Source organism: Pecten maximus, chromosome 15 (genome assembly GCF_902652985.1).
Source record: "Pecten maximus chromosome 15, xPecMax1.1, whole genome shotgun sequence".
NCBI classification, from domain to species: Eukaryota; Metazoa; Mollusca; class Bivalvia; order Pectinida; family Pectinidae; genus Pecten; species Pecten maximus.
The window spans coordinates 11884596-11912450 of NC_047029.1; the positions used below are offsets into that span (position 1 = coordinate 11884596).

A 27855-nucleotide genomic window follows, 5' to 3' on the forward strand; every position below is an offset into this window, starting at 1 on the left:
TGGTCAAGAAGTGTGAGCTCCCGGAACAGTCGACCGACAAACACCATCGTCAGAAAACATTTGTGTCAAAAGTTGAAAGAAAATAACGTGCCCGATACTCAGACAACACACATAACTGGACACAAAAATCCCCAATCTTTTAACAACTGCAGGCATCTTGATAATGTTCAAAGACAAAAATGTCCGCAATTCTCTCTAACACGGTAACATCTTAATCTGACATCGTCAACAGTACACCTACCTTCCATGATGGTGATAACGACATCATGAAGCTATCACAAGTGCAGAAATCGCACGCAAGCATTTCCTTGTGCTCAACTCCTACCGATTTCACAAAATCGGTGTTTTATGGGTCGATAGGCGATCGAATTTTTAATATCACTATACACGTCCATAATCCCATTTCAAATCAAATTCCAAAGGGACCGCGCATGATCTAGTCATATTCTGACAGCGATGAATGAGTGAGACTAGGCCTGTCAATTGATGAAAGAGTGACGTCACTGTAGTTCCCGTGTTGTTATTTAATGTTAAATATGCGTTAGAGACACAGAGTTTTATGAAATGACAAGATATGCCACTACCTTATTATAGTGGCTGTTTGAATAAATATTGTAAATTAATGCTAGACTTTTGTTTTCTTGTGTAATGCTATTGGTGTGCAATTTTTGGGGGTTGTGATGGTAACTTCTTCAATTTCATGCGCAGACCATGTGCGTTTGTTTACAAACAGAATTGATCTCGGATGGGATATGCAATTATTTAAAGAGGTAGGAGAAAAATAATGATTCCTTTCCCCGGCAAGCCTCGAGATGGACATTCATGAATTCCCCCCTCGGCTTGAGATTTCTTTGTCACAACCCCAAGGCAGGGAAAGATTAGATTAATCAATAATGTCACCAAAACTGGGGATTAAGGTATTGTGTTCTATCTTCAAACATAATTTTCAATAAAATTTCAAAACAAAATGTTAAACGTTCCCTTGGTCACCGTAAATATTATAACATTAGTTGAAGTAATCGTCTCTAAATTTCTCTTTTACAAAGACACCCATGATCACATCTGTCCACCAGGATGCTATACTTTGTGATGCATACAGACACAATACTTTATCATGTAACTCTCTGATAAAAAAAAGTAAATTGATTTTGCAACATTTAATAGGACGCTTGTTCACAATTTTGTTATCAATGCCGCTTTGATGAATATATCTATAAACTTTTATCACGACAGCCGTTACCAAACTCTTAAGGTATAAATGCCTGGCATTGCAAGTCACATCATCAACTTGTTCCATTTGAGGATCTCTGAGGAAAGTGATGTGAGTATACTTTATACTAATGTTCTTGACATTGAACGGGAAATGAGCTAACACTTTAATATAAACACAAGTTAAGATGATTTAAAAATGGAAAATCTTTATTAAAACCATCGAGTATTAATCGGAAATATACTATATAACTAAATCACACTGAATATAAACATAAAATTAATGAATATTACAACGTTTAACATGCCATAATTGCATATTAGGAATACGTGGTTCGTTTTCAGTTTGTATAAACAATGGAATCTACAGGCATGGAATGTCCGTTTCCAGCGATGTGGAGTGTGGACACGCCCGACCAACTTACTGACTTATATGAAGAATGGGGTCCATCATATGATACGGTATACCCATACACTAGGATAAGTACGAATGAGGATTTTTTTGTGATGTATTACACATTAAAGAAAAATACTTTGTCTTTGTATCCTCCGTGTATATGACGGAATAGTCATCAATTCACCTTTCGATGGCAGATCGCAGAGGTACACTGGATTATCAATTACTACTAGATATGTATTCCATATCCGTAAACCTTATCACATCCAGCTGCTCGTTTTGAAAGTGTTCGTTGTGTAAGTATCTGCTTCATCTTATCAATCAAAACGTCTCAACCCTAACACCATAATTTCCATCTCGTCTATAGGATGTAAACCGGATAAATTACAAAGCGCCATTACTGGTATCTAATGCTTTGGCTGCATTATACCCACGAGAGCGTCAGAGTTTAAAGATTTTGGACGTAGGGGCTGGAACTGGTTTAGTAGGTGTGGAGGTATGTATACCACCTTCAGTGGCAATAACAAATGTGTAGGTGGATTAATGGGTGTTGAGGTAGGTACATCGACCTCAGGGACAATAACGTGTAACAATTGTGTGCGTGGATTAGCAGGATTAGCAACTGATCATTGGGGATTAAAGGGTGTTGAGGTAGGTACACCGGCTCTTCAGGTAATTGTGTATAACAACTGATTAAGTGTGAATTAGTTTGTGTTGAAGTAGGTACACCGGCTCTACAGGCAATTATGCTTCTTTCGTATAATAGGAAAATATGTCTGTAGTATAGTAGATTATGTATGGTGCTTATAAATATATCAAATATAACCTCCTTCTTCCATATACGGAACGAATGGAAGTTTCCTGCCATAATTCCCCTTTCCTGTTTGGATGTCAGTTTCAATTGATAGTTTTTTATTCACCATTAATTTATATCCATCTTTTATCAAACATATTATATAACCGAGTGATGTCATTTCTATTTAAGCGGATACTCAATATAAAACGAATGGACTACCTTTATTTGACAAACCTATCGTCTAGCCATATCAGTTTTCTCAGATATTGCATTACTCAATAACAATGGCTGCAAAATAAGCGGCGGTTCCCTTTGGAATGTATTATAATGCTCGAAAGTGGTCTTCATTCTTTGATTATTATAAATACACATTTTCAAAATAATGAATTAAAATATTCACAAATGGCAGCTGACAGGCATATCCGAATGATATGCACGTTTGTTGAATCTAGTTTTAATGTATTGATTCCAAGGACATCACAAAACAGAAGGTGCACTTTTTATATTGTAGTCAGTTCAATTCATTTTTAAGCACAAGGCACAATTTCAGAGAAACGATGAAAATATTTTTTTAACTTTCGAAACAAGTCAAATATAATTCTACAGATAATTATGTAGTATTAACAAAAAAATCTGAAAGTATCTCTACTTTATTTGAAGACTCTGAAGACAAGAGGCCGATATATGTATTTGAGAATGTTCATTATTTGTATACTGTATACATTCAAACATTTCAGTTACAAAAGCTTGGATTTGGTGACGTCGACGGACTGGATCCATCCGAGCTGATGTTGAAGGAAGCACGTGCTACTAACACATACAATAATCTGTACTGTGAATACTTCACATCTAAACCGACTCCAGGTCTAGACCAAGGTAAACATTCCTTAACTGATTTCCACTAGAAAGCATTGAAGTTTTAAATGAAAGCTCTTTGGTTAAGATTTTCCATATATTTTAAGTTTAAGAGTTCCGTTAAGTTAATGAATGTTAATAAAACTGGGCCCGGTCAGTTCGTCAAACGTAAAGCCACGGCCAAATTAAATTGACAAACTTAATTCCGGAACTAAAATTCTTGAAACAAAGTAAGTATTTTGATTTCATATATATGTCCGGGCCTAAAGAAGCTTGCTGAAATTTAAGCCAATTTTCTTGACTGATATAGGGTCGATGCCCATATATTTGAAAGTGCAGTGCATCATAACTGGACTAGCGGCAAGTGCCTGAACAATTTCTTGAAATTGATTCTGTTGTTTCTGAGAAGTCAAAAGTATCAACTGTTCAGAATAGAAAAGCTTATTCATATTCCTTAATCAGTACATTTGGTATGAAGAAATATTGATCTTTTCTTTGATGTATCTTAATGTACATGTATACATCTTCTTTACTTATTATCTACTTGTACAAAGTGAAAAGAATACACTGAGCCCATTCTTACCCAAGCACTCAATTCGTGTCAACAAAATAGCTTGCATAAGAAAAAAATAACATTCATGTAGGATTTGTCAATACTTTTAGCGAACTGTGATGTTAAATAGATAAATTGATAGATCTCACTAAATAACGTGCGTCCGTGATATAAATTTACTTACTAATAACACTATATATTCTGCTCATCGAATTTAGCTTGCCTGAAAAAACTTTTCATTGTTTTGAACTCCTATCTTCACAAATATTTACATACTAATGGCCAAATATTTTTTTGGGTATTTACAGACAGTTATGACGTCATCATTTCTGCCGGCTCGTTAATTGCAGGACACCTACCGACTGATTGTTTCATTGAAGCTGTAAGACTTGTAAGGAAGGGTATGTTCCCCTAATTATACATATCAAAGGATAATCCGTTTTTTTGTGTGTATATTTTGATAGGCTATTATTAGACTTTTCAAAGTGTTGTTGGCATCAAAATATTTAACAAGCAAAACTGGTAAAAATACCCGACCAATGTCAAATTAAACCGCCTTAATTTAGCGCATTTATCACATGATGGTTCCATAACAGACGCAGGCTGTCTTATCCATCAGCAGGCCAGAGACAAGAAATGAAATCAGGAAAATATATTTCTCCTAGTTGATGTACTTTGTACGATATGAAGTAAGGGTTGCTGATATATCTTGTAGTTCCGTTGTCATCACCTTTGTTCTCATTTTGAGAACGTAACTTGGATTTTATCTAGATAAGTTTGGCGGGTGTCGTTTTGGAACACCAGTACTTGTGTCCTTATTCATGAAACCAAATCGGTGCTCAAACCAACTTTCTTAAAACTCATCAAACAGTTTAAAAAACTAAATATTGAAAATGACATATTAATTAAATATTTCCGAAATCAGGCATTGAAAAAAAACCAGATATCGGATTTATCAGTAAAAGTATTTGAATCTGAGCATGAAATGTGTAATAAAGCATGAGAACGGTTTAATGAACATTCTCCTTGTACATTTCAATGGTATATTTTTGTTGATGTTTTGCCCTCTGTTTTTATTTATTTTGAGTAAGAAAACCAACAACACAATGTTTCGGAAAAAAACAAGTTTATGAAACTCATGGGAAACTTTTATAGTCGATGTCATGATAGCATTTCGCAATATTCCATTTCCATGACGTATTCGATAATTGTTGATATGCCTTGTGGTTCCGTTGTCTCCAGCATAGTTATCATTTTATAATGCGACTTAACACGTATTTAACCTACATTTGTATAGCTGGTGTCGGTAACGACAATGAGTAACAAAGACTGTATTCAACACTGTAAAGTTAACAAGAAACACTGATTCACACATCTTACATCATTGCTAATTACTGGAATCACAATTAATCTAGGGAAGAACCTTTTTAAGGAAACCACCCTTCTCTTAACGATATTATTTTTGTGTTTTAGGTGGAATTATTTGCATAATAACTCGAACAGAAGGCAAAGGAAGCTTCAACGAAGCTGGCTACGGGGACAAATGTAAAGTCGTCCTTAAACAACTACAGGATGAGGGGGAACTGGAGGAAATCCAATGGGAGAAAGTGAATTATTACGCATCAAATGCTGGAGTTATAATGACATATAGAGTGTTGTAATGATCTGTGTGGGAACCTAATGTACTATAAGGACAGGGCAATGTATGTAATGCAGAAGACCTCTATATAAAACACCATTGTTGTATATTCGACATCGTTTGTCTTTAACTGAACTGTTGAAAAGAATATCTAATACCCGAGTACAGGAATGTAATTTTATCATTTTGAAATAACCTATTGGTAACATGAAAATGATGTTTTTCGTAACATTGACACCCACTTGTCTTGGAAGGACCTAACTGGAGATACGTAACGATAAAAGCTGATATCAGTATTTGTCCGCTGTTATCTCTCTATAGTAAATGACGATGATAAAACCATCACAATGTCACAGATACATGTATCGAAAAGCCCATACAAAATTCATCGTCCTCTATCCCTTTGCCAAAATGTGTTTTTCATTAAAGTGAAAACATCATACAGAATAACCAAAGCATTCATCTTCTTGCTGTCATACGTCATTATGGTGTTTCTCTTTCAAATCGAATAATTCCAGGCTTGTCATAATTGATAGTGAAATTCATTTGTATCGTAATGATAACGCAGATCAAAGCTAAATCTCTTTTAAAGACTCATTCATTGAAGGTTGCAATTACTATTTTGTTATGCTTAGAAATGCATGATATTTTTGCGATCTTACCGTGCCCTTTATTACACATACCACAATGACAATGCTGTCTTTTCCAAAAGAAAGAAGAAGCGAGATTTAAAAAAAAACCATATAAAAGGTCCTTAAGAGAAAAATATGTTCAGCATTTCTATTGGGCGAAACATGGGAACAATACATTTTTCTATACTATTCAGTTTCTTTTTTAAACTAGTACGAGCAATTGCTTAAGGAAGAGTCAATGATGTTCCATAGGTGCATGACATCATGTTTGGGGTAACATTAAGGTGGCCCATGTTAGTAGCCCGCAATAACGTTATCGAATAGCCTTTCAGAATTTTATCGTATGTTACTGTCATCGCGTGGTTTGATTCATGATAGTAGCTATCTAAAAGTACTTTTTTATTTTGGCATTTCACCCCAAAGGCAATACTAAGCTTGAGATCCAAGTCTTTGAAATTTGTATCTCAAAGTATTGCATCTAAGGCATGTTTTGTGTTACTATTCAATTATTATGAGGGAGAAAAGGATTTCCCTAAAACAATTAAGATGCATTTCTGTTTTAATAGGAAAAAAATATTTCAAAGAACTGGGCAAATACATTTTGATTCCCGACTTATTTACTGCGTAGGTGTCGCACTGTATACTAGATAAATGTGTGTATACTGATGTGCTTTCTAATCAACTCACCAAACATTGTTAATACTAGCACTATGTTTCTCTAACCATCAAAACGTCACGATACAGTCTGTGGGTAGATATGGTAACTCACTGCTAACATGTTAGGTTAAACCTTACAAAATATTATAGTAATCATGATCAGTTTATTTTACAAATAAAACATTGAAACACATCTTTAACATAACTTAACTTGGTATTTCAAGTGATATTTTAACTCACCTGGCCAACCCTTCAACATTTTCTTCAGATCCTAAATAGATTTGAACAGATGATGCATAAATGGTGGCTGTGACTCTCTGGGTTCGTAGAGCTGAATCCAATATAGGAAAAAGAGTAAGTCACTTGTCCCAAAGTACTGAATGTATTTTAACAAAATAGGGTCAAAAACATTCTTAGAGGAATGGGAACAGATTTTTCTTAAATGGTGACTCTGACCACTTTGGTCCACAGGGGCGGGGCCAAAAAAGAAAAATTGAAGTAAATTCTTGTCATCGCTACTTGTCAAAAAGTACTGAATGGATCTTAACAAAATTTAGTCCGAAACCAAGATTACTGAAATATCCAGGTGCGCAATACAGGCCCTCTGGGTCTCTTGTTTTCAAATCAGTTTATAGATTAAAAACATGCTAATGAGATATGCTTGTAGTATAAACTGATTAATCCATCAATATCTACATTAGCTATTAAGGTAAATATCAATGCACAATATCACACCACATAATGATATATATAGTTTGTTAATTATTGTCAATCCAAAAGCAATATGATGTCTTTTTTTAAATACTGCATGGAGAGTCATTGATCGCAACCTGCTGATATATGATGTATTATACATTGTACCATACCCTGGAAAATGACAGCAGAAACCCCAAAACATCAAAAAAATTGCTACCCGGTATTAGCGTTAATTATATGAATGATATTATATTATGTATTATATGAATGCCATAATTCTATCAATGCTCTCTTAACAAAAGTAATCTTTTAGATCCATTTCAGCAAAAAGTAAATATCTAATCTATCTTGATATAGTCAATAACCAGTTATAGACAGGACCTAGTTAGCGGACATGACTGTGTTGTAAAGATCTTCTCGACAATATGTGTGGACATGACGGAGTCGTAATGAGGTTCTCGATAATATGTGTGGACATGACGGAGTCGTAATGAGGTTCTCGACAATTTGTAAGACCTAGTTGACGAAAATGACTGTGTCGTGATGTTGTACCTCTCAATGTTCCTCTGATATGACGTATTGTGTACATTCTCGACAACAATATCATAAAGTACAAAAAAGTTGACCTGACTAGAACTTGAGGTATTGCGGGTCAGCTTGACACTAGTTGGTTCAACTTCTGGCGATGACCAGGATTGAATGTCACTGTCAGTGCCAGGAATGTTAACTATTTTACAATATCAAAGACAATTATCGCATAAGTTTTACCAATACATATTAATGTGTGTTGATGCTTGCACTATGAATTGAGGGTTATGATTGTAGAAGTCCCTGCGTCAAATGATGGAAATTTTACCTGTGTGTATAGTTGTTGAGAGGTGAGGGCATGGACTGGTTAGGAGTACCACGCTGACATGGACTGGTTGAGAGTATCACGCTGGACATGCATGATTAGCCTTATCTGGGCTCTTACCAGCTGGTGTGTGCAATCGTCAGCCGATGGACAGCAAGGCCGTAATAGCGGACGTAAACATTGTTAATTAAAAAAATTATCAAACATGATAGAAATGATATAATTCTATAAATGTACTTTTTTATCCATTTCAGCATAAGATAAGTATCCGATGTATCTGTGTAGTCAATAACCAGTTAAGGTCATAGTAATTACTATTACAAGAGTTTGTTAAACTGTTCTAAATAGATTTAGATTCTAAATTATGGTTAGCAAAAATTCTCAACTCAATCGCAATCTTTACATTTTTTTTTCATATGTAATATGTGACGCAATACTATAATGATATCCTTACAAACCCCTGTGATATAAGCCTTTAGTTTTCCCAATATGACAGTTTAAAAATTGTTAATGGACACACCCGAGTTAAAAATCCTTGAAATATTTCCTGAATGATTACCTGGTCAATATTCAAACCTACTAACAGAAAATTCTTTTATACTTGAGTGTTACATGCTAACAATAATTGCTTGTTGCAGTTCTACAGTAGTACAAGCACTAGTGGGACACCTTGAAATGTGATGCAAGTGTATAATTTTTAAGAAATAGTTTAGCATAATAATTAGATAATTGGTTACGCAACAATCGGCTAGGGCTCTCATTTCGATTATATCAGTCGAAATAAATTGATTATATATGTTACATCCAATAGGCATATTTAAACATATTAAATCATAAACATTGTCGCCTGTACTGGAGTTATAAAGAGAGATATATCTGGTCTATCGATAGTTGACCATGCAGTACGAGTTGTATAATGCAATTTCGAAAATATGAAATATGAAATAAATCAATTTCAACTTACTTGTTATGGTATCAAATCGCTTATTGTTTTATTCCCATTAAACAAGCTATTAATGTAACTGCTATTTCATCTAAAAATTGCCTTTAGTTACGTTACACTAGACAAGAATATCCTTTAAGAGAACAGGAAGGACGAATACATTGACCTGACTAGAACTTGAGTTATTACGGGCCAGCTTGACGGCTGTTGGTTCGAATTTTAGCTGTGAGTGAGGTTTAATTTTACTGTCAGTGCCAGGAATGTTTACTTTTTAACAATTTCAAAAGCGAATATTGTAGAGGTCAAACTCTTATTAAAGTTTGACCAATACATATCAATGTGTGTTGATACTTGCGCTGTGTATCGTGTGTAATAATTTTGTACAAGTCCCTGTGTCAAATAATGTCCATTGTCCATCCAATGTGACGTATCAGAGGTGAGCGCATGGACTGTTAAAGAGTGTCACGTTGACCACGCATGAACAGCGTTATCTGGACCCTGACCAGATGAGTGCAATCTTCAGCTGAAGGACAGCAAGACCGTAATACCGGACCTAACAGTTAAGTAAAAAATAAATAAAAGTAAGAGTGCACGGAACCTTTTATATCTATTTCTGCACAAGATTATCATCCGACGCATCTTTATATAGCCAATGACCAGTTGGGGTTATAGTAAATACAATGTACCTCTGACATGATGTATTATGTATATTATATATTCAATCTGTTCCAGAAAGAGTCTATTCTGAACTTTAGAATATTTCAACTCAATTACAGATATTCGTTACAAATGACATTGTATATGATATGTGACGAACAAATTGTCCTTGCAAATTCCTGTGATATAAGCCTTTAGTTTCCCAATATAACATTTAAGACAATTGTTAAAGGACAAACCTTAGTAAAACAATCTTTGAAATATTGCCTACGGGATCATCTGGTCAATATTCAAACATACTAAAATAAAATATCTTTATACTGCTGTGTTGCATTCTAACAATAATTGCTTACCGCAGTACAACAGAAGTGCAAGCACTAGTGGGACACTTTAAAATGTGATGCAAGTGTACAATTTTTAAGAAATAGTTTAGCCGAGTAATTAAATAATGTGTTGTGCAATAGTCAGCTAGAGCTGTCATTAAGATTATACCCAATATATAGTAATGTGTGTCGATACTTCCGCTGTATATCGTTTGTAATAATTTCGTATAAGTCCATGTGTCAAATCAAATCTGTTGTACCTGTGTATATTGTGTATATAGTTGTTAATGTGACGCATGAGAGTTGACCGCATGGACTGGTTGAGAGTGTCACGTTGACCAGGCATGGAAAGCCTTATCTGGACCCTGGCCGCCTTGTGAGTGCAATCGTCAGCTGATACGGCCGCAAGGCTGTAAAAGCGGTCGTAAAATCCGTTAAAAAAATAACTAGATAAATAAAAGTGAATGCAACCCCCACACTTATAGACCCTGCAAGGATATCAGCCTGTATGTTTTACGGCCAGTTCTTAAAGGTAAGTTTATTGAACTAAAATGATATAAATAAAGTATTTAATCTACTGTAAATCACTTATATTTCGCGGGGGATTTATTTTCGCGTTAATTCGCGAGGAGAGTCAAACGCGAATTCAAATCCCTCGCGAATATTTGTATAAGAATGACAGGAATACTAAGTGGCGTCCATTTTGAATCTACCGTAATCTTTAGTTGGTGAGCAAACATCGCCGTTAAAGTAATGATAGAGTGATAGATTATATACTTATATCAGAGTGTGTTTTTATATCACAAAACACCAAAATTTCACACACAAAAAAACCCACTGAACACTGATATTGTGGTTGAACTCGGACTTAATTAACTTCTAGACGACGTTTTACATGTAGTTAATTTAAGTACAATAGGTACGGTCCCGAGGATTCCGGATGGTCACCCGGAATACGTCGTACTTTATTACCAACGCTGTTGTAATTAAGTTATATAAGGTTACATGTATATATAGCACTTCACATCGCTTGATTCTCGAAACAATATTTACCATAACAAAGTTGAAATCAAACAAATTATTTATTTAATTCAAACATTCAGAGCAAATAATCGCCTAGAGTATAAATCATTCGCAATAGACTGTCCCGAGAACTGTTCATCGGTATCACTGTATACACACGTACGTTAATTACAATGTACGTTAACTCACAACCTATTGTAGTCCCGTCATCTTCCAGGCATTCTTAATGAGCCGTGGGTTTTGTTCAATGTCTGACACCGCCTTTGTAAGCCATTTAGCATGTATACAGGTACGGTAAATACAATTCAGTATGTCCAGACACCGATATCACATGATCGAATCACATGACTCTCGTAAACAAAATGGCTACCAACATGGAAAAATCGCCGATCTGTAACGTCATTCGCGAATTTAAAGTCATTATATGAGATCAGAATTCGCGAAATTATGTATTCGCGAATAAGTCAAATTAGGTGAGTTCGCGAAATTAAGTACTCGCGAAATATAAGTGATTTACAGTATTTAAATTATTTAGTATAGATGAAATACATTAAAATAATATAGTTATATTTTAAATACCTTGCCTATAATATCAAACGATTTAACAAAGGCCATACAAAAAAAGTTATTCATTGGAACATTCCTTAATATATAAATATCAATCTGATTTCCAGACGGGAAACAATTATAGAATAATATCACACTTAATGTGAAAATTTAGAATAAAAAAAGTCGAACATGTTTAGTTTATTTTGATATATATCAAAAGCGATGGAATGTGTGTGGCACAAGGGGCTGAAAATGAAAATTTCAAATTCCGGTATATCGGGGATTGTTAGGTTGGTTAGGTAATTATCAATCTACGAAAACCGGAGTTCATCAAGGCTTGTAATTAGGCCCTCTTTTATTTTATAAATGACATAGCTCATAACCTTTAAAGTACAAGGGGCTGAAAGTGAAACTGGCAAATTACGGCAAATTTTTATCGGGGATTGTTAGGTTGGTAAGGGAATTATCAATGTACAAATGCCGGAGTTTCTCAGATACTTCTTTTCAAACCATCGAAACAAAGATAAAATAATGATCCTGGTAAAATTAAACACTGGACATTTAAATGCTTAGTACATTCTAATTCATTCTAAGACAGTGGCATTATTTGTTTCAAACTTTGAAATTGACTATTTAGTTGAAGTATTGTTTAATATTGGAAGTGTTGACTTTGTAGAGAATCATAAGCACGTAATATTAAAAGAAAATTTATCGAGTTGCCATATTGAAAATGTTTGTAATAATGAGTCAAAACAAGTACTTTTATAACGAAAACTAAAGTATGTGTTAAACAGACGAAGATTAGTTCGCTTGTTTTTGTTTATCATCCTATTAACAGCCAGGGTCAAGATTAGACAAAATTTGCAGATCATACATTCTTCCATTATCAGAATATTGCTTTGAAGTATGGGACGGATGTAATTTCGGTGATTCGGACAATTTAGAATAAGAGACCCATGATCCTTCACGTTCACATGAGAATTGAAATATTTCAGTGAATTTTAATCACCCTCCTCCTTTTTTCCGAAACAGGGTAAGAAGGCGCATGTCGAAATTCTGACATTGCGAGCAGTAATTGTCAGACACAAGACTCAATACCAGTTGCAAAGCCCAGGCGAGCCTATAAATATCCTAACTTGTATGGAGAATGACTCATGGGTGCAGTCCAATTCTGAAGCTGATGTCTACGTCTAGATACTCAGTGCAGTAAGAGAATGTCGTGGTGAGAAAAGTTTACTTCGGATTGTGAAGTTAATATCTAATCGCTGCAGCTATACTTGTGTGGAATACTATATATGGTTTACCATTACATAAGTAGAAACTGTAGCATAATTGTAATTGATATTCAATTATAAAAGTAAAGGATTTGCATTCTCATCACGAAACTCTTGTTCCACATGGCAGTGGAGAAATTATAGTAATTTTTTTTAATTTTTCTATATTGTTATATGAGCATTTTGCTTTTATTTCTTGTAGGTAGGAATTGTCATTCTTTTACATAGACAGTAGATTAACCACTCTAGTCGAGAATTGTTTAAGTACCAGGAGTCATCTTCCTTTGCATGGGAGAATGTCACAGTGGTTAAAATCTGACCAATACATATGAATGTGCGTTGATAGTTGCTGTGTGTATCGTGTAATGTGTGTACAAGTCCCTGTGTCAAATAATGCCCATTGTACCTGTGTATATAAATAGTTATTTTGTGACGTTATGAAAGGTGAGCACACGGACTACTTGACATTGTCACGTTGACCTCGCATGGATGGCTTTATCTGTGCCCTGACCAGGTGAGTGCAATGGTCAGCTGAAGGGCCACAAGGCCGTAATAGCGGACGTAAAACCCTTGAAATAAATGAATAAATTTAAATGCATCCCACACGCTTATAGAACCTGCACGGATATACACGTCCTGTGTAAGCCTGTGTGTTTTACGGTCAGTATTTAAAGGTAAGTTTATTGAACTAAAATGATATAAATTAAGTATTTAATCAATTTAAACTGTTTCCTATAGATAAAAACAATGAATTAATATAAGTGCACTTTTAATACCTTGCCCGTAATGTTAAACTATTTAACAAAGGACATATAAAATAGGTATTTACTGGAACATTCCTTAGTATATAAATATCAGTTTTCATTCAGCCGGGTCATTCAACAGTGCAACAAGTTATAGAATCATATCACACTTTATGTGAAAATTCAGAGAGAAAAAGTCCGACATTTATATTTTTGTGATATATCAAAAGCGTTTGATCTTTTGTGGCAAAAGGGGCTGCAAAACTGAATATGGCAAGTTATGGTATTTGGGGGATATTTTTACATTTGGTTGGGAAATCATATTAGTGATATACTGTCTTTAGGCAAATCTATAAATGCCGGGTTCCTCAAAGATCGTATTAGACCCTCTTTTATTTATTCTTCATGCATAAATCGCATAGCTGATAACCTGGTAAGTATATGTAAATTAATTACAGACGATACCTTCTTACTGTAATCAGATATCTCTCCTCAAACCACCGAAACAAAGATAAAATAGCGATCTAGGTAAAATTAAACACTGGGCAGATACGTGGCAAGTAACTTTTAATCCTGTTAAGACAGTGGCATGACTTGTTTCCAACTTTGAGCTTAACTATGTAATTCAAATAAAGTTTAATAATGTAAATGTTGATTTTGTAGAGGATTATCAGCACGTTATGTTCAATGAAAATTGAAAATGGGGTTGCCATATTGAAAATATTTGTAAAAAATATGTCAAAACGGGTGAGTATTTTAAGAAAACTGAAGTATGTGTTAAACAGACGAACATTAGACAAAATGTACAGATCATACATTCTTCCTTTATTAGAATACTGCTGTGAAGTATGGGGCGGATGTACTCTCGGTGATTCAGATAATTTAGAAAAACTTCAGCTAGAGTCTATTCGTGTAATTACTGGAGTACCCTTTTATACATGTAAAAAATCATTTTATTCTTAGAGTGTACTAGAACCACTAGCAAATAGAAGGAAAGGGGAAACTTTTCTACAAAATTCATGCTAATCAAACGCCGAACTACCTTACAACTTTTCCCGTAATGATAACAAAAACTGTTTACCTACTTTTAAGACTCCATCTTACCAACACTTCTTTTCTCCCTCCACTATTTGACTTTGGAACAATTTAGAACCTAACATAAGACGGAGCATGTCAGTCTCAGTATTTAAAGATACTATTCGTAAGCATAATGACTTAAATGTTCTACTAATTATTGGATTGATGGCAGAACAACTATACATTTTGCATGCCAGATTCAGATGTAGAAGTACCCTAATTGATAATTATTTTATGTATACTTTTTGATTTCTCAATGTGGACATTCTATAGAAAACGCTTACTTTACTTGCAATTGTAACACGTATGCATATCATAGAGTAAAGATGGTATCAAAGATACCTGATTATGCTTGTACTGTCAGAGATATATTCTTGATGCAAATAAATTCTTATTTAAATATCTGCCTCAACACTATACATCTCCGTCTATCAATCCCTATCTACCATAGTGACAATGTCATAAAGTGGTTAATATTGGTCCTTGTCAGGCAAAATGGGAAAATTGTAATAGGTGAGCAACAATACCATGACCGGACCAGGACTTAAAGCACGGAACCTCTGAACTCTTAGACGGACACTCTAACGTCATTTTGAATAGTTGTTTCAGCCGCATGCAGAGTTATCGCCCCTTACTAAACTTCATTCTTTCCGTGACAATCTTTTATGTGTCACCCCACTGACAAATAAAACACACTGAATATATATCTTTTTATTTATACAACGTTTAGCATGCCATACTTTTTATATAAGGAATACGTGGTTTGTTTTCAGTTTGAATAAACAATGGGATCTACAGGCATGGACTGTCCGTTTCCAGCGGTGTGGAGTGTGGACACGCCTGACCAACTTACTGAAGTATATGAAGAATGGGGCCCATCATATGATACGGTATACCCATACACAAGTTATGAAATGTTACACACACATGTAAATGACAAATAACTTCCCTATGTATAATCCATGCTTAATAATTATGTATATGGCAGAATAACTATCAATTTTCGCCTTACGATAAAAAAATTCTTCATCTTTCCTACCTGTTTTCAGAGGTACACTGGATTATTAATTGCTACTAAATATGACCTTTTTACTGTTTATTTGTGTATCACATAAATCCGTAGATCTTATCTCATCCAGCTTCTAGATTTGTAAGTGTTCATTGTGTAAGTACCTGTTTCATCTAATCGAAACGTTTCCATTTTTACGCCACATTTTTCATCTCGGTTATAGGACGTAAGCCGGATAAATTACAAAGCGCCATTACTGGTATCTAATGCTTTGGCTGCATTATACCCACGGGAGCGTCAGAGTTTAAAGGTTTTGGACGTAGGGGCTGGAACTGGATTAGTAGGTGTGGAGGTATGTATACCAACTTTAGTGGCAGTCACTTGTAACAAATGTGTATGTTGATTTGTGGATGTGAAGGTACCCCATTATCATATAGGTTCATTGACTTTAGTGGCAATCAGTTGTAACAACTTTATTTGTGGATTAGTGGGTGTCGGCTTTACACTCATATTTGCGTATATACATTTAGAATAAGACTAATCTGAAGGCAGAGGAGCTTGTGTAAGGTTGTTTACGGATAGGAAGGTGACAATGGAAGTGTATATACGTCACAGCTTTTTGTAAGGTTTTACCTCATGCTTCTATCGCGGCTTTATCATAAGAAAATGTGTCTGTTGTATAGAAGAATATGTATGTTGCGTATAGATCGACCAAACACAACCTTATTCTTCTCTCTAAGGAAGGTATGAAAGGCTCCTGCCATAATTCCCTTTTTCCAGTTTGGATGTCAGTTTAAGTTGATAGATATTATTCACCATGAAATTATATTCATCTTTGATCAAATATATTATATTATAGTGAGATGACATTTCTATTTAAGCGAATACTCAATATAGAATGGACAGACTACCTATTTTTGAGAACCCAATATCTAGCCATGTCAGTTTATTCAGGCATTGTATTACTCCATACCAATGGCTGCAAAATAAGCGGCACCTTTGGAAATATATAACATTCAAGAATGGTTTTCATTTCTTCGATAACTTTAAACACATGTCTAAAATAATGAATTCAAATATTCCTTTACAAATGGCAGTTGACAGGCATGTCGAATAGAAACACACGTTTTCTGTACTTACACATTTGATCGAGTGGTTTTAATAAATTGATACCCAAGGTACTGTAAAAGTGGATTTTTCGCGCGTTGAAATGTTCGCTTAGTCAGCCTCCAAACTGTTCGCGGTGTGGATATTTTCGCGTTGTCAGTCATGTTGAAAATATATTTTCGCACTGCGATGTCATTGGCCATGTACATAAAGTAAGATTATTTTCGGCAAACTCCATTGAAAGCTCGCGACGATCGGTCCAGTTAATATACCAAACATTGATCAACAGACACGTTTAGGTTAATTGGTTATAAGTGTGATCATTGCATTACGCCTGTGTGACAGAAAAAAAAATTGGTATATATCAGATTTTTTAGCATTGATTTAGTTTTTTACATTGAAAATACACCACGTACGAGACACCTAATTGCAGCTTTAGGTCCCGAAAATGTATAAATAACATGCGTTATCAGTACTAATTGCGACTGAACACCTTTTGATTATTTCCACTCAAACTATTACCTGTAAACCTAAAGCTAGGTCAACAGGCCATGCGAGGCGTCACTCGCGGTCAAGTTGAAAGGATCGGACGTCCGGTCATGCCGAGTGACGTGATAAGCATTCATGTCTTGTCTAAACAATCACAGGTGTCTCAATTAGCGATAGTTGATTTTGCAGGTATCAGATAAGTTTGGTGGTAATTAATTACGACTTTGCTATTTAAAAGCAGACATATTGATGGTCTGACCTAATTTTACCAACATATTTAGACCTATTTCTACAGTAGCCCTTTCGTGTTTTAAATATATTAAACGGACCATTCATTACAGTAAACTATCGATAGTTTCTGATTCAAATAACACCTATAACCACGCGGAGACTCAACATAACATTTCTAATACAAGCAAGTTTGTCACAAATAAAACGTGTGCTGTTTTGGGGCCTATAGCTACACAATGGCCGACCAGTTTTGCGATTGATTACTCAAATTAGTATAGCCATGTCTCAGACAAATGACCGACAATGACAACGTTACACATCACGGACGACATGGTTTACTACCAGGAACTCGCGTCTTGGATATTAGTGTATTTAGTTTATTTGGTGGAAATATTCGCGTGCCAATATTTCACGTGTTATTATATTCGCGTGTGGATATTTTCGCGGAGATTTATAATAATCGCGAAATAAGCGAAAATTTCCACGCCGCGAACATTTCCACTTTTACAGTAATCTCACAACAGAATGTGCGCTTTTTATGTTGAAGTCATTTCAGTGCATTCTTAAACATTTTGTAAAAAAATGATATAATAGCAAAAGGCACAATTTCAGAGAGATGTTGAAGATATTCGATTTGTCTTTGGGAACAAGTCAAATATAATTCTACAGGCATGTATTGTAGAGAAAATTCTGAAAGTCTCTACCTTACACAGGACAGTAGACCAGAGGCGGATATATGCATTTGAGAATATCCCATTATTTGTACACTATATGCATTCAAACATTTCAGTTACAAAAGCTTGGATTTGGTGACGTCGACGGACTGGATCCATCCGAGCTGATGTTGAAGGAAGCACGTGCTACTAACACATACAATAATCTGTACTGTGAATACTTTACATCTAAACCGACTCCAGGTCTAGACCAAGGTAAACATCATTCCTTAACTCTTTACCATGGCAAAGCATTAAAACATTAAATGAAATTAAATGAAAGCTCTTTAGCTAAGAGTTCTCCTTAGATTTTAAGTTTAGGCGTTCCGTTAAGTTAATGAATTTTAATAAGACCGAGCCCTGTCAGTTCGTTGAACGTAGAGCCGCAGCCAAATTAAATTGACAAACTTAATTCAGGAACTAAAACTCTTACAACAATGAAAGTATTTGATTTCGTATATATGTCTGGGTCTGAAGAAGCTTGATGGAGTTTAAGCCAATGTCTTAACCCCCGTGGGCGTGACAGACGCTGTCATCAGGGGTAGAGAAAGTCTAGTGTATCATATCTGGACTAAAAGACAGGTGTCTGCAAAAAAAAAAAATTGATTCATGGGCTTCTGAGAAGTCAAAAATATCAACTGTTTAGAATAGAAAAGTTTAATGTTATTCCTTATTCAATACATGTGGTATGAACAAATATTGATATTTTCCTCACTCAATTCTTACCAATAAAATCATACACTATTGCCTTTATAGAAAATGAAATTCATGTTGGATTTGTCAGTAATTTTAGCGAAGTGTTACACAATATATTTTACTCATCAAATTTAGCTTGCCTGAAATCCTTTACACAATATTGATCATATAAACATTTTTGTAATTGACGAATTAAATTGCCGCTATAATTGTCGATATATTGATGCAAATGGTTACACACTAATGTCCAATTATATTTGCATTTTCAGACAGTTATGACGTCGTCATTTCTGCCGGTTCCTTGATTGCAGGGCACCTACCGATTGATTGTTTCATTGAAGCCATACGACTTGTACGGAAAGGTATGCTTCATCAATTATATATATACAAATATATAGCATAGGGGTAATCTGGGCAAGTTCTGGTTTCTTTGTAGTAGTCAGCATCAAAATATATTTGTGGTACAAGCAAAATTGGTTGAAAACCCCGACCAATGCAAAATTAAACTGCTTTAATACATCGCATTTATCACGTGAGTGATCGTTACAAAATAGACGCAGGATGTCTGATGCATACAGCATGCCAGCGACAAGGAATGAAATCAGGAAAAGACATTTCGCCTTGTTGATATACCTTGTAAAATATGAGGTCAAACTTCTAGGGAATTGTTCGTCTAGGGAAGAATCTTTTTTTACGTGAAGCCATTCTTTTCCTTAAAGATGTACTTGTTGTGTTTTAGGTGGCATCATTTGCATAATAACTAGAACAGAAGGCAAAGGAAGCTTCAACGAAGCTGGCTACGGGAACAAATGTAAAGTCGTCCTTAAACAACTACAGGATGAGGGGAAACTGGAGCAAATCCAATGGGAGAGAGTGAATTATTACACATCAAATGCTGGAGTGATAATGACATATAGAGTGTTGTAATGATCTGTGTGGGAACAGGGTGTATACTCCAATGTACTACTACTAGAAATGGTTAGTTAAACCATTAGAACTTCTTATGTAATTTTGTACATTGTAATAACCGGTACGACCCCTTTTCACATTTTCGTGAATATATAACGTATCATTATATCGTCATAGCATTAAATATGCTATTTAGAAGAAAACAAAACCCACTAAAACTGTTGGAGATTGGTGTATACACAGTTGTTTTTGTTTAAATAAATATTTTAAACAGTATCCTAATTCTCTCTTATTATTCACCTTTAAAAAATAAAATGTGCCTTCAGTTTTGCCATGGTGTATTCCAGGGGTGCAGACAGCTAATATGAACCTAACCTCTGGAGTAGATACGAATGCCCTCCCCTATTTACTCAATTACCCATGCATCATACCGTCCCCGGATGTAACCTACATAGGTCAGGTAATGATATGCTCATGGACTGGAACCACTTTTAACACTGACATCACAGTTCAATATTCCGTGACTATTAGTCTGTAGTGTATCAATAGATTTATATCAAGCTGGAACACCGCATATTGGTTTACGTGATCCTACCATTGGAAGTCAATCGTACCAACGATCTTCACCTGAGGACATGTCATGCTTGACAAATCTGATCCGACAAAATTACAGAGTTCAAGTTCAAGTTCAATTATCTTATTTTCGTGCCAAATACGTCATGATATTACTACAAACATGTAGTATAAAATATCTAGTTTAATACATAATGTGATCAGTCAAAATGACGCATTAGACACGTAGAAAGAACAAGTTGATCATCAACTACTTACAATTACAGTACAGTCTCAAACATGTAATGTCATAACAAAGAACTTCCTGATTTCTTTCTACTGCCGCCTTCTATTGGTGACTTTATTTATTTATTTATGGGTTTTACGTCCGCTATTACGGCCTTACGGCCTTTCAGCTGACGAGCATTGGTGACAATAGTCAGTAACATTTATGCCTTGCAAAACAATAATGATTACAGAATTCCTCAATTTAGACTCTCTCTTCACCAGCTTTCTCTCTTTCTTCATCAACTCTCCCTTTACTCAATCTCCCTTTACCAACTATCTCTTTGCCATCTCTCTTCCCTCTTTACCTACTATCTCTTTGCCATCTCTCTTCCCTCTTTACCTACTATCTCTTTGCCATCTCTCTTCCCTCTTTACCTACTATCTCTTTGTCATCTCTCTTCCCTCTTTACCTACTATCTCTTTGTCATCTCTCTTCCCTCTTTACCAACTATCTCTTTGTCATCTCTCTTCCCTCTTTACCTACTATCTCTTTGCCATCTCTCTTCCCTCTTTACCAAATATCTCTTTGCCATCTCTCTTCCCTCTTTACCTACTATCTCTTTGCCATCTCTCTTCCCTCTTTACCTACTATCTCTTTGCCATCTCTCTTCCCTCTTTACCAAATATCTCTTTGCCATCTCTCTTCCCTCTTTACCTACTATCTCTTTGCCATCTCTCTTCCCTCTTTACCTACTATCTCTTTGTCATCTCTCTTCCCTCTTTACCTACTATCTCTTTGTCATCTCTCTTCCCTCTTTACCTACTATCTCTTTGTCATCTCTCTTCCCTCTTTACCAACTATCTCTTTGTCATCTCTCTTCCCTCTTTACCTACTATCTCTTTGCCATCTCTCTTCCCTCTTTACCTAAATATCTCTTTGCCATCTCTCTTCCCTCTTTACCAACTATCTCTTTGTCATCTCTCTTCCCTCTTTACCTACTATCTCTTTGCCATCTCTCTTCCCTCTTTACCAAATATCTCTTTGCCATCTCTCTTCCCTCTTTACCTACTATCTCTTTGCCATCTCTCTTCCCTCTTTACCTACTATCTCTTTGCCATCTCTCTTCCCTCTTTACCAAATATCTCTTTGCCATCTCTCTTCCCTCTTTACTAACTATCTCTTTGCCATCTCTCTTCCCTCTTTACCTACTATCTCTTTGCCATCTCTCTTCCCTCTTTACTAACTATCTCTTTGCCATCTCTCTTCCCTCTTTACCTACTATCTCTTTGTCATCTCTCTTCCCTCTTTACCAAATATCTCTTTGCCATCTCTCTTCCCTCTTTACTAACTATCTCTTTGCCATCTCTCTTCCCTCTTTACTAACTATCTCTTTGTCATCTCTCTTCCCTCTTTACTAACTATCTCTTTGCCATCTCTCTTCCCTCTTTACTAACTATCTCTTTGTCATCTCTCTTCCCTCTTTACCAACTATCTCTTTGCCATCTCTCTTCCCTCTTTACCAACTATCTCTTTGCCATCTCTCTTCCCTCTTTACCAAATATCTCTTTGCCATCTCTCTTCCCTCTTTACCAACTATCTCTTTGCCATCTCTCTTCCCTCTTTACCTACTATCTCTTTGTCATCTCTCTTCCCTCTTTACCTACTATCTCTTTGTCATCTCTCTTCCCTCTTTACCTACTATCTCTTTGTCATCTCTCTTCCCTCTTTACCTACTATCTCTTTGTCATCTCTCTTCCCTCTTTACCAACTATCTCTTTGCCATCTCTCTTCCCTCTTTACCAACTATCTCTTTGCCATCTCTCTTCCCTCTTTACCAACTATCTCTTTGCCATCTCTCTTCCCTCTTTACCTACTATCTCTTTGTCATCTCTCTTCCCTCTTTACCTACTATCTCTTTGTCATCTCTCTTCCCTCTTTACCAACTATCTCTTTGTCATCTCTCTTCCCTCTTTACCAACTATCTCTTTGCCATCTCTCTTCCCTCTTTACCAACTATCTCTTTGCCATCTCTCTTCCCTCTTTACCTACTATCTCTTTGCCATCTCTCTTCCCTCTTTACCAACTATCTCTTTGTCATCTCTCTTCCCTCTTTACCTACTATCTCTTTGTCATCTCTCTTCCCTCTTTACCTACTATCTCTTTGTCATCTCTCTTCCCTCTTTACCTACTATCTCTTTGTCATCTCTCTTCCCTCTTTACCAAATATCTCTTTGCCATCTCTCTTCCCTCTTTACCAACTATCTCTTTGCCATCTCTCTTCCCTCTTTACCAACTATCTCTTTGCCATCTCTCTTCCCTCTTTACCAACTATCTCTTTGCCATCTCTCTTCCCTCTTTACCAACTATCTCTTTGCCATCTCTCTTCCCTCTTTACCAAATATCTCTTTGCCATCTCTCTTCCCTCTTTACCAACTATCTCTTTGCCATCTCTCTTCCCTCTTTACCTACTATCTCTTTGTCATCTCTCTTCCCTCTTTACCTACTATCTCTTTGTCATCTCTCTTCCCTCTTTACCTACTATCTCTTTGTCATCTCTCTTCCCTCTTTACCTACTATCTCTTTGTCATCTCTCTTCCCTCTTTACCAACTATCTCTTTGCCATCTCTCTTCCCTCTTTACCAACTATCTCTTTGCCATCTCTCTTCCCTCTTTACCAAATATCTCTTTGCCATCTCTCTTCCCTCTTTACCAACTATCTTTTTACCATCAATGAAACAATAACCATTTTAAACTGAGATTGTGGCCTCGGGAAACAGCTCATCAGGTTGGTCCCAACACCTCTGGAAGAGAGTTTTAACTTCTATTTCCTGTATTTTGAACCATAACCACAAAAATGATAAGTCGTTATTACTACTAATAGTCGTGTAATGATCGTGTATTTGTTGCACGTGTATTGTATATATTTACCTGTATTTGTATTGAGTGCGTACTATCTGTGTTGTTACATGTAAAGGATTACGACGTATTATGTGGGCTCGGGGCTATATATACCCGTGCACGGTAGTCGGGAGTCTCTTAGACACATGTAGCTGCGACGACCGGACAACAGGTCTATAAATATCTATAAATAGCACTCGGTGAGGTGAGGTGGCCGGTGGACTGTGACAGGTGAGGTGCTGGCTGTGGCGTAGGGTAGGCGGGCACGGGTTGTCGCCAGGTACGCCGGGCGTAGGGACTGACGCCGGGGAACGCCGGGGAGCGCCAGGGAACGCCGGGCTAACAGTCGGACATCCTCACGCCACCGAGTGTGCCAACTTTCATATATCAACTTCATGTTACGCCGGCGCGGAATATGTATCACCGGGTGCCCACATAATGCTCGCATTTCTCCCTGTTAATGTCTCGTGTAACCAATGTCTGAGAATAAATGTCATCAAATCGCAGTAGTTGTTTGGTTGTTTTATACACTAGCAGCAAAGTAGTACCAACGACGATCTTACGCAGGAACCCTGGAGAGTAGGACAACGGTGAACTACGCAGGAGGTTAAACCGTTACAAAATTGGTGGCAGCGGTATACTGCGTAAATATGGCGTCAAAACTGGAAGAATTGTATATAACAATAGAAAAGCTGCAGGCGGAGATTGACCATATGAATATGACGGACGGAAGCAATCCGGCGCGGAAGCAAGAGGCGTCACCGGCGGTACAACTATCGCCGGCACGACTATCGTGTCCATCACGCCAAGCGTCTATATCATTGCAGGGATCGCCGGCGCATCGGGCGTCTCCGGCACAACCGACACCTATGAGTCAACAACCAAAGGAGTTTGATCCTTATGGTGGAGCAAGGCCAAAGACACAGCCAGGGTATCGTAAATGTAAACAAGAGAGGACTCGGGGTAGAACCATCCGTTAGGGAGGACAGAAGCCGGGGAGACACAGGGGACATCAGCAAAAGAGTCTCCTGTGAGTATTGTGAGCAGACCCTGTCCAGGAAAGGGGATTTGCGGCGCCATATTGAACGGCAGCATCCGTCCAAGGCCCTCGACCTTACCCCGCCTAAGAAACGGCGCTCGTCCTCTTCGACGTCGGCGGTGACAAGTGTAACCACGACTGTCACACCAGCGAAGGCAGCGAAGACTACGCCAGCTACCACAGTCACTGTCACGGCGAACAATGCAGCTGCTGTTTCTGTCGTGCCAGGGAATGTTGAGGAAGCGGCGGAACTGTCCATCGGGGCAGATCCCGACATATCCATGAGGGCGTGTATTGTAAATGCCAGTGTCATATCACCTTTGCGGCATTCCACACCAGTTACGCGGGCAGCGGAACGTCAGAAAGTGGTGGAGAAGGCAAAGGATGAGGAGAGCGGAGGAAAGGAGCGACACGTTGATGCCACCGATGTGTCTGTTCAGTGTGACATCATGAGAGTCAAGCGGCATCGCCGGGAGGAAAGCACGATAAGGACAACCACTGGACCAGATGGGGAAACAACGGTAACGCGGTCGTGCCACATTATTGAGTGGGAGGAGTGTGAGTAACGCCAGGACATACAAAGTGAAATCGCGGGATGTACTGTACCAGCACGCGGGACGAGCCAATCGCGGGACGCGGGAGTTCTAATGGACATGTTTTCATTCCTGCTTGGGAGAGCTAAGGGAGAGGGGTATATCTAAGCGTTATGCATTCATGTTGATTTGTATATCTAAGCGTTATGCATTCATGTTAATTTGTATAGTTTTGTGTATAATTATATTTGTGTATATATAAGTATAAATGTTTTTCGTATCTATATTAGTTATTAACTATGCCTTATGAGTGAGTAGGTATGTGTTGTAAGTTTGTATGCTGTACGGAAAAGAGTTAGTAAGAAAGGTACTTGAATTGTATGAACATTTTTGGAATTTGTTAACTATTATTTTTGTTATATTGGTCGGGACGACCAACGCTTTTGAGGCGGGGGTAGTGTAATGATCGTGTATTTGTTGCACGTGTATTGTATATATTTACCTGTATTTGTATTGAGTGCGTACTATCTGTGTTGTTACATGTAAAGGATTACGACGTATTATGTGGGCTCGGGGCTATATATACCCGTGCACGGTAGTCGGGAGTCTCTTAGACACCTGTAGCTGCGACGACCGGACAACAGGTGAGAGCACACGATATCTATAAATAGCACTCGGTGAGGTGAGGTGGCCGGTGGACTGTGACAGGTGAGGTGCTGGCTGTGGCGTAGGGTAGGCGGGCACGGGTTGTCGCCAGGTACGCCGGGCGTAGGGACTGACGCCGGGGAACGCCGGGGAGCGCCAGGGAACGCCGGGCTAACAGTCGGACATCCTCACGCCACCGAGTGTGCCAACTTTCATATATCAACTTCATGTTACGCCGGCGCGGAATATGTATCACCGGGTGCCCACATAATGCTCGCATTTCTCCCTGTTAATGTCTCGTGTAACCAATGTCTGAGAATAAATGTCATCAAATCGCAGTAGTTGTTTGGTTGTTTTATACACTAGCAGCAAAGTAGTACCAACGACGATCTTACGCAGGAACCCTGGAGAGTAGGACAACGGTGAACTACGCAGGAGGTTAAACCGTTACAGTCGTAGTGGACCTCCTTTCATACCACCAAGTTGAGTGAAGGGGTAACATAACAAAATTGTTAAAAATTGTGAAAATCAATTATAACGGTTTACAGTGTTATTTTGATACCAGATAGGTCATACTGATATACATGAGGTAAGTGAAGTGATACATTTAAATAGAAAAAAAAACTACAAAATAGCCACAAGATTTTAGTTGTCATCTTGAATAAGTATATTGTACAAAAATGTAGCTGTAATCACAGTCTACATTTCATACTTCTTTAAAAGTTCTCCATACATGTTAAATTCTCAATTTCCCATAATCATGAACATTGGATTATCATTAATTTTTATTTAACAGTTGTCTATGTCTGAGATCTCATAGGCTATCTTTTTATGTTTTGTCTTTATGTTTGTGTGTTTGATGTACCCTTTTCCCTAACAGGCCTCGGAAACTCGACTATTACTCAGTGGCTCGTTGCTGGTGATGTGATATGTGGAATTGGTCGAACTTCTGCGGCCCTTTCTTCATGTTGTAACACCGGTAGCAATCCAATTTGGTTATACTGTTTTGACTGTAATTTAGTAATTGATTACTGATAATGTAACGATTCTTAGTGCAAACTGTCAGGGTTTGGGGGATAGGATTAAAAGAAAAGACATATCCTCTTATTTGAAGAATCAGTCTTATAATATTTTCTGTCTTCAGGACACACATTTTTACGCAAGATAAGTAGAATGTAATTAGAAGTGAATGGGGATATGAATGCTTCTTTAGCTCCTATAAATCAAATTCAAGAGGTGTTGCAATATGTTTTAATAATAATTTTGAATTTAAAGTGTACAAGGAAAAGAAAGATAATACTGGTAACTTTTTGGCGCTAGATATAGTAATTGAAGGATCCCGAATGACTCTTATAACTGTATATGGCCCGAATCAGGATAGTCCTGATTTTTATGATATTATTACTCAGACTATTGACGATTTTGAAAATAATTATGTTGTGATATGTGGAGACTTTAATTTAGTATTGAATCCAGAGGTTGATTATGACAGTAATTATAAAAATGTAAATAACCCTAAAGCAAGAGACAAAGTATGTGAACTTATTGAAAATTATAGTCTTATTGATATATACAGAGAACAACATGAAGAGAGTAGAAGATATACATGGAGAAAAAGCAACCATATTAAACAAGCCAGACTAGAATTTTTCTTGATTTCAGAAAATATGCTGTCTAATATTGAAAATTCTTCGATAGATCCTGGGTATAGGTCTGATCATTCCTTTCCTAAAATTCAGTTAAAGTTCAATATTTTTAAAAGAGGGAAGGGATTATGGAAACTAACAATTCTCTGTTACATGATTTGGAATATCTCAATATTATAAAAGATCTTATTAATGAAGTAAAACTTCAATATTGTTTGCCAGTTTATAATTTAAACTCTATCTCTACAATCACAGATACTGATTTAGAATTCACCATTACAGA

The 27855-nt window shown here is 36.8% G+C and overlaps 2 protein-coding genes across 4 annotated transcripts; both read left to right on the plus strand.

Annotated features, from left to right (window-relative positions):
* The first annotated feature begins 1560 nt into the window (after positions 1–1560).
* LOC117343247 (methyltransferase-like protein 27) lies at positions 1561–6813 on the plus strand. Its single transcript, XM_033905591.1, has 5 exons — positions 1561–1671; positions 1974–2102; positions 3140–3278; positions 4119–4211; positions 5284–6813. Exons 1-5 carry the CDS (start codon positions 1567–1569, stop codon positions 5469–5471), a joined length of 654 nt encoding a protein of 217 aa, XP_033761482.1. The 5' UTR covers positions 1561–1566; the 3' UTR covers positions 5472–6813.
* A 3910-nt stretch (positions 6814–10723) lies between these two features.
* On the plus strand, positions 10724–20304 carry LOC117343246 (methyltransferase-like protein 27). Of its 3 annotated transcripts, none has more exons than XM_033905589.1 (6): positions 10724–10742; positions 15650–15766; positions 16109–16237; positions 18503–18641; positions 19391–19483; positions 19861–20304. In XM_033905589.1, exons 2-6 carry the CDS (start codon positions 15662–15664, stop codon positions 20046–20048), a joined length of 654 nt encoding a protein of 217 aa, XP_033761480.1. In that variant the 5' UTR covers positions 10724–10742; positions 15650–15661; the 3' UTR covers positions 20049–20304. The 3 variants fall into 3 exon arrangements, with proteins under 3 accessions (XP_033761480.1, XP_033761479.1, XP_033761478.1); XM_033905588.1 differs by lacking the exon at positions 10724–10742 and adding an exon at positions 12836–13004; XM_033905587.1 differs by lacking the exon at positions 10724–10742 and adding an exon at positions 13598–13730.
* The last annotated feature ends 7551 nt before the right edge of the window (positions 20305–27855 follow it).